General features: G+C 49.1%; 2 protein-coding genes across 31 annotated transcripts in view; one reads left to right on the top strand and one right to left on the bottom strand.

Annotated features, from left to right (window-relative positions):
• The window catches only part of MAPK8IP3 (mitogen-activated protein kinase 8 interacting protein 3), a 126876-nt gene extending 123224 nt beyond the window's left edge, over window positions 1-3652 (top strand). For all 22 annotated transcript variants that reach the window (XM_089782175.1, XM_089782173.1, XM_089782170.1 and 19 more), the window contains one exon: window positions 164-3652. In XM_089782175.1, coding sequence (XP_089638301.1) covers window positions 164-285 — 122 coding nt within the window. In that variant the 3' untranslated portion in view covers window positions 286-3652. The remainder of the gene's footprint in view (window positions 1-163) is intronic.
• Window positions 1-18786, bottom strand: part of NME3 (NME/NM23 nucleoside diphosphate kinase 3) — a 32069-nt gene extending 13283 nt beyond the window's left edge. Inside the window, exons 1-6 of one of the 9 annotated variants that reach the window (XR_012896072.2) lie at window positions 18650-18786; window positions 16729-16859; window positions 15171-15272; window positions 14722-14834; window positions 7971-8092; window positions 1242-1409 (exon numbers count right to left, since the gene is read on the bottom strand). Coding sequence is in view for 5 of the 9 variants with exons in the window: in XM_075898975.2 (XP_075755090.1) it covers window positions 11538-11655; window positions 14722-14834; window positions 15171-15272; window positions 16729-16859; window positions 18650-18767 (582 nt within the window). In the remaining 4 variants the exon portion in view is untranslated. Of the gene's footprint in view, window positions 1-1241; window positions 1410-7970; window positions 8093-9794; window positions 12056-14721; window positions 14835-15170; window positions 15273-16728; window positions 16860-18649 lie in introns of those variants that run through there. The other 8 variants (XR_012896074.2, XR_012896071.2, XM_075898975.2 and 5 more) reach the window with 8 other exon arrangements.

Genomic DNA, 18786 nt, shown 5'->3' with positions numbered 1-18786 from the left:
CAGTCTTGCTATATATGTGTCCCATCGTTACAGCTTCCCATCTAGGCATGAAAGAAGACCACAGCTAATGCTGCCCAGGTTCCTTGTTAAGTCTTTTGTGAGGGGTAGTAATGCTTTGGATCTCCCTTTTCTCTCCTCTTTATTGTATGTATGCTATCTGCAGGGGATGGAGAAGATGATGAGACAGAGGAGAATGCAGAAGATACCCCCCAAGTAAAACCGGTGCTTTCCAAGGCGGAGAGGAGCCATATTATTGTGTGGCAAGTATCATATATCCCTGAGTGAGAATCTCTCCTTTCCAGCCAACATATCTCTCCCATCTCCCACCTGAATGCCAAGATGTACATACAGAACTCCTGCATTACACCTACTGCTGGAAATGGAACCCCAGACAATTGCAACAGCTCCTGCATTGGATGGTGACCCCCCCTCCCATTCTAACCTCTGAACTTGCAGCTTTCATAATTGGGCCTGTGCACGTTGAGTGGTTGGATTACTATTCTCCTGCAGCTGGTATCTACAAAGGGGAAAAAAAGGCAGGGAATCTACAGGGTTAGGAATTGTCCAAACACCTCTTGCCAAGAAGTGAGAATCAAGCCTTTCTTGGAAGGGTTGGCCCAGGTTGTCAGGAAGGTTGCCTCATTCTCACCTGCATGAGAAACAATGCATTAACCTCGTATCTTCCAGGGAAACGAGGCTAATGACTCGTGACAGCCCAAAGAAAATCTTACATGTAGTTCACCAGATGGAAATCTCATCCCAGCCTGTCTGCACAGATTGTCCTCAAGCACCAAGTCTTATCTCAGGATCTGAGCACAGGCAGCACCAGGTTTAAACCATACCTCTGCAGAGAAGGGAACAAAGGTTTCAGGAACCACTTCAGCTATTTGGCCATAGAGGGCCCACCAGTCTCATGCTGGGGTAGAGTGCAGAACACATGCTATATATGGGAAATCTCCCTCCTCTGCTTCTAATTTTTGATCAGTTGGTAACATGAAGTAGTGCTCAGTGAGTGTGACATCACGGAGGACTTTTTGGTAGAATCAGAGGCAAAAAAGGTGTTTGATGTCACGACAGTGTGCGCTTGGACATGACAGTTTGCTGGGATATGGGTTGGTTAGCAGAAGGAAGAGCCAGCGCTACTTTGTCCACATGGTATTTTTGAAATGAGGGGTAAAAAATACTTGGTTTCATCATTTTTAAAAGCCTTAAAAAATTTCAAGAGACAAGCTGTTTAGTGATAGTTGGTTTTAAAGTGTATCTGGTGAAGGCAAGTTCAACATCCTTCCATGTTGATGTGATAAGGCTTCTGTGTTAACCTAGGGGTTTTAATGACTCATGAAGATGCATTCTCTTCCTAGTGCTGATTTTCTTCAGGGAGAATGCTCTGCTCTCAAAGCAGAACAGTGCTGGAGAAAAGAAAAGGCAGGATACTGATTTTTGTCATTCTTTCTCCCAGTACATAACAGTAACCCAGTGCAAATACAGGTTCAGGCTTGCATATCCCAAACTATGGCACCCAGACAGGAGGATGCTTTGCTATGGCAAGAATTGTGTTTCATGGCTGCTCCTGCAGTTAAATAAGTCTGTAAAAAGCTGGAGAGAGATTCCAGGAGCTTGTAGCTCCATGCAGTGTGCATATCTCAAGTTTTGTTACCTCACTCCTGCTACTGACCAACTGGTTAAAAGCCCTGATGCCACAGTTTGCCTCCTGACTCCTCACTGTTCTCAGTTCTTGGCCTTTTAAATCCTTGAGCATGTGTGTATTGCCTCACTTGCTGCATTTCTGGCTCAGTCAGTCTTTGTATTCTAGGATCCCAGAGGACCTAGTGTGTCCCTAAAAACAAGTAGCCCCGTGGCACCTTAGAAACCCACAAAAATATATAATATGAGCTTTCGTGGGCAAAACCCACTTCTTCAGATGAGATATCTTCAGACATAAGTGGGTTTTGCTCACGAAAACTCATTACTGTATATTTTCGTGAGTTTAAGGTTCCACAGGGCTATTTGTTGTTTTTAAAGATACAGGCTAACACAGCTACCCCGCTGACACTAGTGTATCCCTGTCAGTCTGCAGAACTTATCCCCCCTTTTACTGTAATATCTGAGTGCCTCACAATGTGTTTACCACCTGTTAGGGAGGGAAAGGTTTTGCAAGTAGGGACCTACAAAACAGAAAGATTAACTAGCCCAGGGTCACACAGGTCCTTGGCAGAGCAGGTTTCCTAGCTAGTGTCAGCTTCCCTGGTGGACACTGCAGGGCTATGTCTAGACTGGCATGATTTTACAGAAATACTTTTAACTGAAAAGTTTTTCCGTTAAAAGTATTTCCGCAAAAGCACGTCTAGATTGGCAAGGATGCTTTTGCGCAAAAGCATCCGTGCCGATCTAGATGCGCTTTTGTGCAAGAAAGCTCCAATGGCCATTTTAGCCATTGGGCTTTCTTGAGCAAAAAATGAAGGTGCCTGTCTACACTGGCCCTCTTGCGCAAGTATTCTTGCGCAAGAGGGCTTATCCCTGAGCGGGAGCGTCAAAGTATTTGCGCAAGAAGCACTGATTTTGTACATTACAAAGTCAGTGCTCTTGCGCAAATTCAAGCGGCCAGTTTAGACAGCTGGCAAGTTTTTGCGCAAAACCAGCTGCTTTTGCGCAAAATCTTGCCAGTCTAGACGCACCCCCTGGTGTAAGCTAAAAAGGATCCTAGTTCCTGTTTGAGGAGGACTTGGATAGTGCAGGTACAACTGAGAGCAATACCAGCCATACATTAGAGCGCTGGAAAGGCAACAACAGTTTCCAGAGAACAGAGCCTAGTTCAGGGGGGACAGAGACATTGTAATACAACACTAATGATAGGCAAAGGCACTCGCACTGCTCTTTGCAGGCAGAGGTCAAATCAAATGCTTCAGTTGTGTACCTGTATACAGGGATCCCCAAGAGGCCAGTCTGACCATGTGACATTTATGAATGAGTTAGGCTTTCATTCTGCTATTGACATTTTTCCAGAAATGCTTTTTGATTGGATAAATCACTTAGGGTTTTAGACAGCATATAATTTGCAAATTTTGTTAATTTGTATCAGTTACATTTCACTATTTGAGATGATTTAAAAAAAATGAAATTGACATCAGTTTCCTGAAAACACCACAATTATGAAACATGACATGAGCGTTTTACCTGTTACCATTTATGTTCTGTATCTGTTTTACCAAAGTGACAATACTTGGTCCTCTGTCTCCCACTGAAATTTCATGACTGCTTAAGAAAATAAGATATTCTCAGTGGTTCATTTGCAGTTTGAGGCAGATTTTCTTTTGAGAAAAGCACATTTTCAAAAAGAGGCCATTGACAGTCAAGTGAAGAGCCACTGCTCTAATGTTCTATCATCCTCATTCTGTGGCTACGGAGCAGCAAAGTGAAAGCTGATTGGCTTAAACACCCCCCATCATATTTCCACTGTGATGTATGTAAAGTACCTTGTATGTTATAAAAGGATTTTTAAAAAGTGTCTTATGGCCTGTAAACTCCGCTGTTTGGTCTGAAGATGGCATTCTGTAAAGAGACTGCTGTATGAATACTTTCCCACGCTTTGTCCCTTATGCTATCAAACAAATGAACCATATCTGTTCTGTATGTAATAAATGTGTTAACATCAGCAGTGGACAAGTGTATTCATTGTGCGTACAAATACTGGTATTTCTGATCATTGTCTGAGTCTGGGTACTTGATAAGTATGGAGAATAATAATAGAGATGTAGCTGTGTTAGTCTGAGGAAGTGGGTCTGGCCCACGAAAGCTCATCACCTAATAAACCATCTTGTTAGTCTTTAAAGTGCTGCATAGTCCTGTCTTTTGCTAAGTATGGGACACTTTCAGCCCACTTAATTAGCCTCATTAGCACAGGTCCTACAACTGACAGGTACTTTTCCCCCTCTGTTATACAATACCTGTTTTCTGATATTTCTACTCCAGTTCATCATTTGATAAAGTGGGTTTTGCTCATGATACTATATACTTTTGTTAGTCTCCAAGGTGTCACAGGACTACTCATTTTTAAAGTTACAGACTAACACAGTTATCCCTCTGAGTCTTTTTTAAATTAATTACATCACATTCTTCTTTATTAGCCCCCTAAATGATTCTAGTGTCTTTACAAATTGTGGCAGCCTCTTCATTATAAGAATACTGCATGGGTCTCTAGAGCGGTGTTTCCCAATTTTATTTGGCCGAGGAACCCTTTTCAGAATTTCAAGGAACCCTTAGGTTTGTCAAGCAAAAAAAAAAGGGGGGGGGGAACCCCCCCACCTCCCTTCCATGAGGCCTCATCCGCTCTGTTCCCCTCCTCTCCATCACTTGCTACCCCCAGCCCTTATACCTGTCTCAACCTAGTGAGAGTGAGGTGTGGGGTGGGAATGAGGGATTTCTGTGTGGGAAAGGGTGAGAAGTACAAGCTCTGGGAGGGAATTTGGATGCAGGAGAAGGGGCTGTTGGCTCGGGGAGGGGGCTCTAGGCTGGGGAGTGTTGGGCTCAGGTGGAAGGTTAGGGTGCTGAGCAAGCCATGGGCTTGTGGCTGTGAGGGTGCAGGAGTTTGAGCTGGATATGTGAGGGACTCAGGGCAAGAAGGTTGTGAGTATGATGGACTCAGGACACAGATTTGTGATGTGTGGATGGTGGACGAATGTTGTGGCAGAAGACTGAGGATGTGGGGATGCAGGAATTTGGGGATGTCAGAGGCTTAGGACAGGGGGTTCCAGTGTATATTTGGGGTCAGGTGGTGCAGGAGTGTTATGATGCTGCAGTGAAATGAGGGTTTGGTCCTAACTGGGGGCTTGTTGGCCTGGCTTCATTTTTAAATAAATTATGTCAAACTCAAAAGGTTTTAGCATTGTCTTTATATATGAGAGGGGTAAGGAACCTGTTTTGAGTCAAAGGTCACTAACCCACTTAAAAGTCAGTTGGGGCCACACAAGTGAGATGCAAAAAAGCCAACAAAAAAAAACGCTCCTCCAAAAAACCCCAAGCCTCACTAATGTGGTCCCAAATGTGCTGGTGGGGGTAGGGGACAGAGTGCTAGTGGATGCTGGGGATGGGGAGAGGGTGCTGCTAGGTGGAAGGATGCTGGCTCAGGTGGCAGGGTGCTGGGGTAGGCAGGTAGCAGGGTGCTGTGATCAGGGACATGGTCCTGCTGGGCACTATGATGACTGGCAGGGTGCTGGGGCCAGGGCCAGGGTGGTGCTGAGTCCTGGGGTGTAAGGCAAGGTGCTGGGGCCAGGGTGGTGCTAGGGTGGATGGCAGGGCTGCCAAGGAGTGGGATAGGGATGGGGTGCAGGATCTGGGAAGGAGGTGGGAGGCGGAAGGGGTCAAGGTCTGAGTGGTAGGTAGGGTGCAGAAGCAGGCTGGATGTAGGGTGTTTGGCCAGGGGGAGAGAGCAGGAGCAGAGTGGGGGTAGGGTATCTGGCTACGAGGGAGGGTGCAAGGAGGGAACTTGGGTAGGAGTTGGACCTCCCTGATCTGGCACCCTCTGGACCTGACTGGTCCAAGATGAGGAATTTTTGGACCAGGGGAGGTCATTTCAGGGCTCCTGGTTCCCCCCCTTCCCCCTAGGCTTCTTTGCACCTCTATCCCCTGCAACCCAAGTGAGCTGCCCACCCCTGCTTGTTCCTTGCACCTCCCCCAAAACCATCCCCCACAATCCAAGGGAGTGCAGCTGAGCCACCAGTCTGTTCTGTATGCCCTCTCCCATCCACCTCAGCCCAGCTGAGCCCGGCATTGGTTCCCTGCATGCCTCCCCCACAGCACAGCTGAGCCCCGTTTCCCTGCACCTCCCCCCAAGCCTCGCAAAACTGCTGAGCCAAGAGCCGATTCCCTGCTCCTCCCTCCCCTTGAGTCTAGCCTCGGTTACCAGCGCCTCCTGCAGCCAAACTGAGCTCTGAGCTCCACACGCGCGCACACACCCCACAGCCCAGCCCAGCTCCCCGGACCGCCCCACTCTGCAATCCAGCTGAGCTCAATTTTCCTGCACCTTCCCCCAAACCATGCAGATATGCTGAGCCAGTGCTGATTCCCTGCCCCTGCCTTCCTCCCTCCCCTTGGCTGTGTCTACACTGGCACGATCTTGTGCCAAAGCGGCCGCTCTTGCGCAAAAATTTACTGCCTGTCTACACTGGCCGTGTGTTCTTGCGCAAGTACACTGACATTCTCATGTATGAAATCAGGGCTTCTTGCACAAGAACTACGATGCTCCTGCTCAGAAATAAGCCCTTTTGTGCAACTCTTCCGTGCAAGAGGCCAGTGTAGACAGGCAACATGAATTTCTTGTGCAAGAAAGCCCTATGGCTAAAATGGCCATCGGCACTTTCTTGGGCAAGAGAGCATCCACACTGCCATAGATGCTCTTGTGAAAAAGCACAGCTCGCACATGGCAGTGTGGATGTATTCTTGCACAAGAAACAGCCAGTGTAGACATAGTCTAAGAGTTTCCTCACATGAGCAAAATGAATTTTGTGTTGTGCACCAGTACTGAGTTTGTGGCTTGTTTGAATGTGCCACCCGAGTTAATAAATATTTTTAAACCTCTACCTTTTCCCTCTGCTTTCATGTTTCCTCCCCGTGCTCCATCAGTTCCTCTGGTTCCTGCTGCTCTCCCACTCCTCACCCTCTTATGGTAGTTCAAAGGGCTCTGTGTGGGGTAGTTCAAAGGCCCTCTGCTGTCCTAACTCCTCCCCTTCTCACTGTCCTCAGCCCTCCTACAACCTGGCCCCCTCCACCAGCCCTTCTCTCCTCCCTGTGCCCACTCTTCCAGTAGCCCCACTCTGATCATGTGAGCTACCCCTCCTTATCCCCTCTCCTAACACCTCCCTCTACAAACCTGCCCTGTGTCTCTCCTCTGATGGTGGTCCCTCCCCTGCAGGTGTCTGTCCTTCTGCTTCACCCCCCCGAATCCCTTGGCATCTGCAACTTTTCTTACCCCTGCACCCTCCTGGTGCCTCCCCCTTTCCTCACTTCCCCTGCCCTCTTTGCCCCCTTTTCCCCTGATGCCCACCCCTCACCACCCTCTGCCCCCTGTGCCCTCACACATGACTTGCTCCATCCTGGCCTTCCTCATGCCCACCCCTTCTTTCAAGCCTTCTCCCAACACCTCCCCAGCACCCAATGCCCTTACCCTCTCCCCTCCCAGCATCACCCTGTCCCCCTCCCACTGACACCTCTCCCCTCCTGCCCTTTTCCTCATTGTCTGCACTTGGCCCCCTGCCATTTGTCTCTCCTCCACCCCGGTCCCTTGGTGCCTTCCTCTTCCCCCTCTCCCCTCCCCCTCTGCACAAGCACCTTCCGGTCCCAGCCCTTCCCTTTTCCCTCTGCACAAGCCCCTTCCCTCCCTTTCCCTCTCCCGTACCTTCTGCCTTCCACTTTGCCGGGACGGAGTCTGTGCTCTGTCCCTGGACTCCGAACCTGCAACTCAGCCATGTGGCGCACCACAGTGCCCAACAGGTTTCAAATCCCAGGCCGTGACGTTACGTCACATCCGGGTATCTCCCCACCTACTGGTTTGAGCACGCTGTGCAGGGCAGCAGCAGCCAGCAAGAGGGAGCTCAGGGAAGGCTGCGCACGGCAGGGACGGGAGAGAGACGCTCTGGGGCCAGGGTGGGAGGACGCGCAGAGGGGTTGGGACCCGCTCCAGCTCCAAATGTTGCTGGAGCATGGACACCATGAGCCCACACAACTCACCGCCCATGCCTCTGCTGGCTAGCCGGCTCGCTCTCTCTTTTTCAGAGGGGACAGGGGAGTGCCGGCTCCTCGGGGAACCCCTAGTTTTGCTCCACGGAACCCCAGGGTTCTGCAGAGCACCAATTGGGAAACACTGCTCTAGAGCAACAATGGGCAAACTAGGCTAAGTGAGCTGCAGGAGTGGGCCACAAGCTGGAACCATGACACTCTCTTGGGATAGGGTAGTTTTGCTAACAATGTTTGCATACCTAGAATTTGCAGCGTTGTGACTGGATGCATAGAGAGCATATGGTTGTCCATCAATGTTGTGTATAATCAACATGCCCCTCGTGTCACATGTCCTTGCGTTGTGTGTGCTACTTCAGTAATACTGGTGGTAAAAAAAAAAAGGAACATTAGTGAAATCTGGCAACCTTGCACATGAACAATGAAACAAAATGTCTTGTGGGCCACACACAGAATCCTGATGGGCCACAGATTGCCCACCACTACTCTAGCGTGTTAAAGCAAAATACCAATGGGCTGCACATGTCAGTGTGGGGGCTGGTTGGGGACCATGGCATAATGGTCATGGCTACGACCCTTGAGTGCCACCGGGGTTGTGGACCAGGCCCACACAGAGCCCTTTGAACTACCATACGTCTGGCCTCTTCCTCTTATGCTGCTCCCTCTGCTGTCAGCACCAGGCTTTCCCCTGCTGGGGAAATGCAAATGACATACTAGGGGGCTGCACCCTCTCCCCCACTTGCTATGCTTGTCAACCCCACCTTTGGGGGGGGGGGGGTAGGCAGCCTCGGCTCTCCTCCTGGCCACCAGGGAGCCATGCTAGCCTAGGCCCCTTCTCCACCTGCCAGCTGGGGCCCTTTCTTCCTCCCTGCCCCTGGCCTCATCCTTACCCCTCCCCACTCACAGCCAAGGCTGCACCAGACCTGGCTCTGCCTCTGGTGGCCAGGGAAGGCTGGGTTGTGGTATACCAGGCCCAGCACTCCATGTGGCCACTGGAGAGGACCAGACTGGCAGTGGGTGGGGCTTGGGACAGGGCCTGGGGTGGCACTAGGGGCAGGACATCACCCACTCATACCTACCCCCAAGCCTGTGAATGCTGTGATGTCACTTTGTTGTCCCACAGAAATTTTAATATATATATATATATATATATATAGAGAGAGAGAGAGGAGGGGGATTCCGAAGTCCACAGGATCCTCCTGCTCAATGCTACATTTGGCATGCAGAGGGCTGCAAAGACAAGTGCTAGCATGTTGGGGGGAGGAGGAGGAGGAGCGATGGCCTTCTTGCGGTTTAGCCAGCTCACCAGACAGTGCGGGCTCGTCTACATTGGCCCCTTTTCCGGAAGGGGCATGGTAATTTTTGAAATCGCAATAGGGAAATCCGCGGGGGATTTAAATATTCCCCACGGCATTTAAATAAAAATGTCCGCCGCTTTTTTCCGACTTTTAGAAAAGCCGGAAAAGAGCGTCTACACTGGCCCCGATCCTCCGGAAAAAGCGCCCTTTGAAGTAGGAATAAGATCCTCGGGAAAAGGGCGCTTTTTCCGGAGGATCGGGGCCAGTGTAGATGCTCTTTTCCGGCTTTTCTAAAAGCTGGAAAAAAGCGGCGGACATTTTTATTTAAATGCCGCGGGGAATATTTCAATCCCCCGCGCATTTCCCTATTGCGATTTCAAAAATTACCATGCCCCTTCCGGAAAAGGGGCCAATGTAGACGTAGCCTGAGTGATGAGCACGAGTGGGTTTGCCAGGCCTTCCTCTTCTATGACAGAGTAGGCCCAGTCTTATGAAAACAGTTTGCAGTTCAGAGGACAGTTTCTCTGCCTTTAATTCCCTAAGATGTGCCCTGTCCCAAATGAATAGGACCAGTTCTGTACAGGAAAATATAAGACAGTATATGAAGCTTTAAGACTGAGTTAAATGTAACAATAACTCTATTCCCCGCACAGCCCCATTTGATATGCTTAATCCCCCCATCACCCAGAACATGCTCCCTAGCCCACGATAGTCTCTGAGTCCTGCACCACTTTGTCCCTGTAGTGAAATAACTCTGAAAAGGGGTAGAATAGTTCTAACATTTATTACAAAAAAGCCAACCATTATAAAAGACAGTGACATAGTTATAGTTGTAAACAACACGTGCTGCAGGTGAAAGGGCTGGAGCACAGTGTTAAAGTAGCATGCTGTAACCTAGAAGCACAGCAGCATAGAGTTCAGGGGCTGTGGACAGGATCTTTGTTCACCAGGTAGTACTTCCAAACAGCTTTTTTTATCTTAAAATGGTCACTGGTAATGTGCCCTCATACATTCCTTTGCACTGGCATTGCAGCCAATATGCCAGCTAGAGACACTGGTTGAGTTTATTGCCTCCATTCACATGTTGTGTGATGCAGTCCCAACAGCCATGGCAGACTACACAGGTTTTTATTAATTGAGACAAACACGTTAAGCAACAGTGCACATCCCATCAGTATCCACCTAGCCCCCACATGTATCTTTTTATAACAAGCTTCTGGGCACCTGATCACATTCTAAGCTAGGGCAGCAGCCATATGCAATAGGCACTACTGAAGAGCAAATGTGGGATCACATGACCATACATTGTGTCAGCCTGATCTCTAATAGCAAACGGCCTAAAACTTGGAGCACACGATTTAACATCTCTTCCATAAAATGTTATAGTAATTATGGTACGTGGCTAGGTAGTTCCTTTGTATTGGTTTGATTGTCCCTGTTTCTTGTTATGAGACAGGGAGAACAGACGTTTCCACTTTGCTTGCTGCCATGCTCCACGTCACCTTGTTTTGGTTCCTTTCAGAGACAGGATTCTAGAGTAGAGGGAGAAGTGGTTGATTCAGTCTGCTGGAATGCTCCTTGGCTGTATAAATGGGACTAGTTACTAAGAAGGTAATATTAATCTTTGTATGTGGCATTAAGCAAGATCACTACTGGAATACTGAGTCTAGTTCTGCTGTCCACAACTCACAATGGAAAATTGGAAAGGGGTTGAAAGAATGTAATGAGAGATTTGAGGGCTTGAAAAACCTGTCTTACAATGGAAGACTGACAAAGCACTATTTTCACTTGTGAAGAGATGACTTGATCATCACCACTAAGTACCTGCCCAGCTAGTAGAGCACTCATCTCACTGACATACCACAGTCTGACTGTGCACAAGGTGCACATTTTTAAGAGCAACAGTAATTAGCCATTGGAACAACGGTCTTTAAATCAAGACTGGATATGGTCCAACCAGAAATTATGTACCTGATGCCAGATTCTCTGGCCCATTTTATGCAAGAGGTCAGACAAGATTGTCAGGTGGGTTCCTTCTAATCAAAATCTTCAAACTGCTCAACTTCCACTCTCTTTCTTCTTATGTTGCCCTAGCAATAGTTCTCCAATCACCAGTCACTTCCATACGCGACAGGATCTAAAATTCTCTTGTAACTTTCAGGCCTTTTCTATGTATTATAAAGATGCCAAAAGACACAAACCCATTGTCTCTTCCCTTTACAGGTCACCTTGAACTCCTTGGATTTCAGGATGCTGCAGAGCAGTGACAGAATCAGACCAAGAGCTACTAACCCAGAGAGCTGCAATTTAGCTACTGATAGCTGCTGTTCTCTGTGCAAAATGGAATTCCCACTACTACTCCTCCACTTATCCTTAAACAGAAATACCCAGTGAAAAAAAACTACACCCCAACAGAAGTCCAGTATGGCTCCAGAGAAGAAAAAATGGAAATGGGTGGATTTGTACTGTGCCTGAATGTCAGCAGGATACCCTTCCTCCAGACCACTCTTATTACTCATAGATCCAGTGCTCAGTGCTGTCCACCCAGCAGGTCAGCTCATCTGCGTGGAACCAGAGTAAAATCTCCCGCCGGGCACTCTCGATGGAATCACTGCCATGAATCACATTCCTGTGGGGAAGGAAAACAGGTACTCTCCAAGTCATATACAATGGAGAACTGGAGAATTAGAGCCGGAGGTAATTTTACCTTGGCTAGAATAATAAAGTTTGCTGAACGAGTGCCATCTTGTTGCATTCGTCCCTGAATGATCCTTATGTTCCTTAAAATTCCTCAGAGCCACCCATTTTCTGGTTGAGGGCAGGACATGGTCTGTTATTCTGTGGCAGTTCCCACCAGTCTCCTCCTCCTAGATCACAGTCACCAAAGCAACAACTGTGCAGTAACAGCTGCTGCTCTGGCTTCATGAAGGGCTGAGTGCCTTTTTCACATGTAGTGCTACTTGTTTTTACATTAGAAATTCAAGTCTTCTTGTCCCTTTTTTGTGGCTCCTGGAAGACACTATGAAGAACTGAAGCATTAGTAAGTCTGACATCAGATGCCAAAGAAATGAAACCTAACTAAGGAAGGATGAGCTTCATTTAAGCCATGGCTATGCTAAAAATTAGCCCTGATTGCAGCCAATTGGTGTAGCTTCATTGATGCAAACCCCTAGTGCAGCCAGGGCCTTAGGCTGTTCAGGACTTTTGCTTGTCTTTTAATACCTAACTCACTCACATGCCTGACTAAGGGCTAGGAGAACAGTTCATCAATTAGATTGGCCACTGCCATCCCTTCAGTTAACCACAGAATCATGGAAGATTAGGGTTGGAACAAACCTCAGGAGGTCAACAAGTCCCACCCCTGTTCAAAGCAGGACCAACCCCAACTAAATCATCTCAGCCAGGGCTTTGTCAAGTCTGGCCTTAAAAACCTCTAGGACTATAACGGTTTAAAAGAGAACTAGATAAATTCATGGAGGTTAAGTCCATTAATGACTATTAGCCAGTATGGGTAAGGAAAGGTGTCCCTAGCCTCTGTCTGTCAGAGGGTGGAGATGGACGGCAGGAGATTGCTTGATCATTACCTGTTCGATTCACTCCCTCTGGGGCACCTGGCATAGGTCACTGTTGGCAGACAGGGTACTGGGCTGGATGGACCTTTGGTCTGACCCAGTACGGCCGTTCTTATGTTCTCCCAAGGCAACTCATTCCAGCACTTCACCACCTTCCTAGTGAAATAGTTTTTCCCAATATCCAACTTAGATATCCCCTACTGCAACATGAGCCCATTGATTCTTGTTCTGTCATCTGTCACCACTGAGAACAGCCTCTCGCCATCCTTTTTGGAACCCCCTTCTAGTAGCTGAAGACTGCTATCAAATCCCCCCTCGTTTTTCTCTTCTGCAGACTAAATAAGAACAGTTTCCTCAGCTTCTCCTCCTAAGTCATGCACTCCAGCCCCCTAATGATTTTCTTTGCTCTCTGCTGCACTCTTACCAGTCTGTCCACATCCTTTCTGTAATGGAAGTCCCCAAACTTGATGCAGTAGATGTGGCCTCACCAGTGCCAAATAGAGGGGAATAATCACTTCCCCCAATCTGCTGGCAAATGCTCCTTACAGCCTTCTTGGCTACAAGGACACATTATTGACTCATATCCAGCTTCTTGTCCACTGTAATCCCCAGGTCCTTTTCTGCAGAACTACTGCTTGGCCAATTGGTTCCCCCAGCCTGTAGCAGAGCTTGGGATTCTTCTGTCCTAAGTGCAAGACTCTGCACTTGTCCTTTTTGAATTTCAGCAGATTTGGCCCAATCCTCCAATTTATCTATGTCACTCTGGACCTTACCCTTACCCTCCAACATATCTACCTCTCCCTCATCTTAGTGTCATCTGTGAACTTGCTCAGGGGTGCAATCCAACCCATCAACCAGATCATGAATAGCTTGGAGTGCTCTCAGCGATGGCCCTGGGGGCTTCAAGAAGCTATGGCTTGACATTACTTATAGTTCTATGGTAAAACCCAAGCAGAACATTTTTGTTTTAATAGAAAAAAGGATAAAGCAGCAGGAATGGGCATAAACTTACACACTCTCCCATGGCTCATCCTAAGGCCAAAGAGGCAGTTTAGCATAATGCTCTTCATGACCAAATGTACTACTCAAACCATTATGCCACAGGAGAGGGACATGGTTTGAGCATAGGACTGAGAGCCAGACACTCCCAACATGTAACCCTGGCTCTGATATAGATTGCCTCTGTAGCCTTGGGCAGGTTCATGCACTCTCCCTTGCAATCAGTGTCCCCAAGTGTAAAAGAATTATTCTTCTCTCCCTCAATCAGGTGCTGTGAGGATCAGTTGAGTATCAGTGCAGCATACTGAAGAGGAAAATTGCTCTAGCAGTATGATGAGGCAAATCCCTGTCTCAATCAAGAAAAGGTTAAAGAGTGAGGCTTTTTAAGCCTGGAATGGAGAAGGATCCCAGATGAGTTTGGGGGGCACTGAGAAAGGAGGCCTGGAGACTGAGAACTCCGCAGGCTAAGGAAGCAGGAGTTGCTGGCTATGCCCTCTTCTTTTTTTTCTTTTGGCTTTGGAAGACTCTAGACTCTGCTATTTGCAAGATGCAGCATCATCCTGACTTTTTTATCTGGGCTACTTTATGTGGTCTCCAAACCACCCCACTCCTAAGCAGCACAGACAGAGGACTGAACTCTGGCATGACACCATAGCAATGTTGTGGTCTTGGGAGGGACCTCTGAGATGAGTGGTGCTTACCCTCTCCTCAAGGGGGCATCAAAAAGTTACAGTTACAACATGGTGCTATTACTTTTGGTCCGAGACAAGGAGATCAAAGGTTTAACTCCAAACTGACCATACCATTAGTATAAAAATCCCTAAAATGCAGCATAAATGTGGCTATTTTACACAAGGTGGAGAACCCCACCCTGTACACACCATCTGGGCTTTGTTCTCTTGCTGCATAGATTGGGAGCCAGGCAAAGTAAGGTGTGCTAATCACTCACAAATGACCCTTTGAAATCAGCTCCAAGCTCCCTTACTGTCAAAGACATTCCCCCATCCCCCGCTTAGTCAGTGGGAGAGTAACTGTGACATGGAGCAGAACACCGTGGGGGGCTCCTCCCCACTAAAACGGGGACACAAAGGACTCCCTAGCAAAAACAAACCCGAGTTTCTCACTTGCTGATATCAATGCAGAAGTCCCCTCGGATAGTGCCAGGTCTGGAATCAGCTGGGTTAGTTTCACCAATCATTGCGCGAGCTGTCTTTACCACATCCAGGCCCTGCCAGACCTACAAGACAGCACAGCAAAAGTCAGCTTCCATAGCCTGCTGAAGAGTAGGGGCCAAAACCTGCCCTAAGCACGCTCTAGCTAACTACATCACCTTCTCTAAGTACATTTGGAGGCAAGTAAAGGCAGAATCTGCCTTAAGAAAGCCTCAGATTATCTGTTTGACTAAAATAAAGATATGCACAGGTTTCACTTTTGCATGCAACAAGTAACCTTTCAGACAGAGGATTTGGTAAAAGAGTATGAAGGAAAGATGGAATAGCCTCGGATTCAATTTTTATGCCCTTGCATTTGATATCTGTTTCAAGACACAAAAGGGCCCGAGGCCAATACTCACCATGGCTACAACAGGACCCGATCTCATGTACTTCATCAGGTGGCTGTAGAAGGGGCGATCGTGGAGGGCTATATAATGCTCCTTCAGCAAGTCTTCGGAGGCCTGGGTACAAACACAGCATGTGGTCTAGTTTACTTTTATAGGCTGCTGCTGTCCTAAAATGACTTATAATGGCTGTTCTGGTGGCCAGAAGAGCCCACTTTAGAATTTAGGGATCCTCCGGCTCTGAGGGCTGGCTTCCTGAATACTCCAGTGTAGCTCGGAGGAGGAAATCAAGCTCATGAGGAACAAACTGCCAGGTGAGACAGGATTTTAAGAAGAGCTCAACTCCCATTGACTGTCAATGAGATTTAGGGGCCTAAATCACTTCTGAAAATGGGACTAAAGTGCTTTGGAAAACTTGACCTTGAGTGCTGGTGGCCAGAAAAAGATCCAAATTAAATCCCTCTCCAGCTGTGCTGCCTACCTGCATGGAGACAAAACATGGGAACTTTCCTTTTGTTTCCTGTCTCCATCTAGTAATAGTAGGATTTAACACTATTTGGAGCTGCCATAGGAGGGATGCTGGAGAAATGGTCTCAGCCAGACTATACAGCAGCTCTGATACCAGGTGTTTCTGAGCTTTGTTAATCATGGCCAAGTGGATAGCAGGGATGTGAAGCATTAGTTGACTATCCAATAAGAAAAGGCTAATCGGATAGTTGACAGGATAGTCAACTTGTCGCTTCCTCTGCCTTGCTGCCTCTTTCAGGAAGAGGCAGCGGGGGAGAGAGGAGGTATTTCAAGGTGGCAGCACCACTTGAAGCCTGGGGCCAGACCCCAGGCTCCATGCGGCACTGCCACTTTGAAATGCCGCGTGCAGCCTGGGGCTAGCTGAGGTGGCCCCAGACTGAACGTGGAGCCCAGGATCCACGTTCCCCAGACTCCCAGCGGCACTGCCACTTTGAAATGCTGCACGGAACCTGGCATCAGGCTCCTTGCGGTGTTTCAAAGACGCTGCGCCACATGAAGTCCCCAGAAGAAACTGGGCTCCATGCAGCACTTTTGCCTTTAACGTGTGGCAACAACCCTATGGTCGATGCAAAATGCGCTGACTATTCGATTAGTCAGTTAATCGATACTTAGTGGACAGAGCACTGGACTGGGAACTTGTGAGGCAGGAATACTTAATCCTACTTCAGAGCAGGGGGCTAAACTAGATGACCCCTTGATGTCTCTTCCAGACCCAAATTTCTATGCTTCTATGGATTCTATTGCCAACATCGCCCCTGACTGGGTGACTTTAGGCAAGCAATGTCCCCGCTCTATACTTCAGTTTTCTCATATGTAAAATGGGGATCATGAAAGTGACCTGTGTAAAGTGCTTTCAGATTTATTGATAAAAAGTACTACATAAAAGCTATGCATTACTTACAAAGCACCATTAGCAAGCAGGGTGCAAACAGGTCCTTGTTCCAAAGGTTTAAAGCCACAAGACAGAGCATACACAATGCGGCCTGGACTGGACTTTTAGAGACAAGAGTGCCAGGACAATCCTTGATCTGCCAGCTCCTCTCACCTGCATAAGCTTCATCCCCACCAGTTTGAAGCCCTTCTTTTCAAAGCGCCTGATGATCTCCCCTATGAGATGCCGCTGTACCCCATCTGGCTTGATGGCTAGGAAGGTGAGCTCATTTACTCCTGTGTAAGCTGAAAGCAGATGAAGAAAAGGAAGAACACTTAGGTCTAGAGACAATCTCAGCATGCATTCAAGATCAGAAGGGTCACTACAACCAGGATCAAGGAACTAAAAAATAAAATCAGGGCCTGGGGAGCTGCGTGAAGCTTCCTTCGCCCTGCCCCCGCCCCGTGTGACCTCCTCGTAGGGCAGAGGAAACTTCCCGCAGCTCTCCCGCCTCCAGGTTAATCAGGGCTTGGGGGCGGGGGAGTGCGTGATGTCTTCTCCAGCCCTTGGAGGAGCACATAGCACTTTGAAGTGCCGCATGCTCCTCCCAGGGCAGGAGAAAGTTTTGTGTGCTCCCCTGCCCCCAGGAACTAATTGGCCTGGGGGCAGGGGAGCGGAAGGGCCTGCGCAGGCCAAATCAACTCACTTGGTGGGCTGGATCCAGCCCTTGGAGGTGCTTTTGCCCACCTCTGTACTAGATGGGGGGGGGGGGGGAGCTAGAGACCTCTGTCTTTCAGCAGGATAGTGGTATAGGGTCTGCCCAGTAGGGAGGGAAGTTATAGAATCACAGAAGATTAGGGGTGGAAGAGACCTCAAGGTGGTCATCTAGTCCAACGCCCTGCTCAAAGCAGGACCATAGAATACACTGGCTAGGCTTTGAGACTTCTGCAAAAGGAGGGCTGAAGCTTTGAGCGGCTAAGAAGATCATTAAGTTTGGCCATCCTAGCATAGATCATAGAGGTGGTATGTGTTCAAAGTTGGAGCTAAGAGTCAAGAAGGCCAGATTTCATTTCTAGCCTTCTAGTGGATGGCTGTGGGACCTTGGGAGAATTCTCTGTACCTCAATTTTCCCACCTGTAAAATAAACACCTTATGCAGCCTTTTTGTTCCCTCCCCAAGCCCAATTACATGCCTTAGTCAGAATGACCCAAATGCAGTGATAATTTACTGCCATGGAGAAGGGTTGGGTACCACTCTGCTCTCAGTAGTGCAGGGGTGGGCAATAATTTCACAGGGGAACCCACTTCATGAATTTTGGTCCCAGGCTAGCTCTGGGACCCCAAAAGAGCCTTGTGCAGGAGGGATGTGGATGCGGGCTAGAGAGACACAGTGGCTGTATCTACATTGGCAAGATTTTGCGCAAAAGCAGCTACTTTTGCGCAAAAACTTGCTGCCTGTCTACACTGGAGGGAAGTTCTTGTGCAAGAACACTGACGTTCTAATGCGAGAAATCGGTGCCTCTTGCACATGCACTGACGCTCCCGCTCAGGATAAGCCCTTTTGCACAACTGTTCTTGCGCAAGAGGCCAGTGTAGACAGGCAACAGGACTTTCTTGCAAGAAAGCCCAACGGCTAAAAGGGCCCCTGGAGCTTCTTGCCCAAGAGTGTCCACACTGGCACGGTGCTCTGGCGCAAAGGCACCTGCCAGTGCAGACCCTCCCGCGCAAATACTCTTGCGTTCAAAGCATTTGTGCAAGATCTTGCCCACGCCTGCGCGAGCGGGACAGACCCTGGGGTAGGAGCCACGGGGCGCAGGCCGGCTGTGGCTGGGCGCGGAGCCCTGCGCTCCGTGCGCGGCTCAAGGACGCGCCAAGGGGCAGCGCCTGCTCTGCCGCGCTCCTGAGGCGTTTCCCGCCCTGCGCGCGACCGCCCCGCCCCGCCCCGCCGCCGAGCACACGCGCTGCGAACCAGCGGGGCGTCGGCCGCGCGCCTCGGCCGAGCAGGGCCCGGGCCCCACGCAGCCCCTCCGCGGGCGACTCCTGCCCCCAAACGGCCGCGCCCCCCCGCGGCCTGGTCCCGCCCGGCCGGCGCTCACCGCTCTGGAAGAGGCTGGCGAGCAGGGTGAGCACCAGGCAGATCATGGCGGGAGACCGTGACGGGGCGCGCGCGTGGAGCCGGACGCCGCTGCTACGGCCTGGGCAACGCACGCGCATGCGCCGCTAGGGGGCGGGG

This window comes from Pelodiscus sinensis, chromosome 15, assembly GCF_052426305.1.
Source record: "Pelodiscus sinensis isolate ZL-2025 chromosome 15, ASM5242630v1, whole genome shotgun sequence".
Classification (NCBI taxonomy): Eukaryota; Metazoa; Chordata; order Testudines; family Trionychidae; genus Pelodiscus; species Pelodiscus sinensis.
This window is presented reverse-complemented; position numbering and strand designations above follow the sequence as displayed.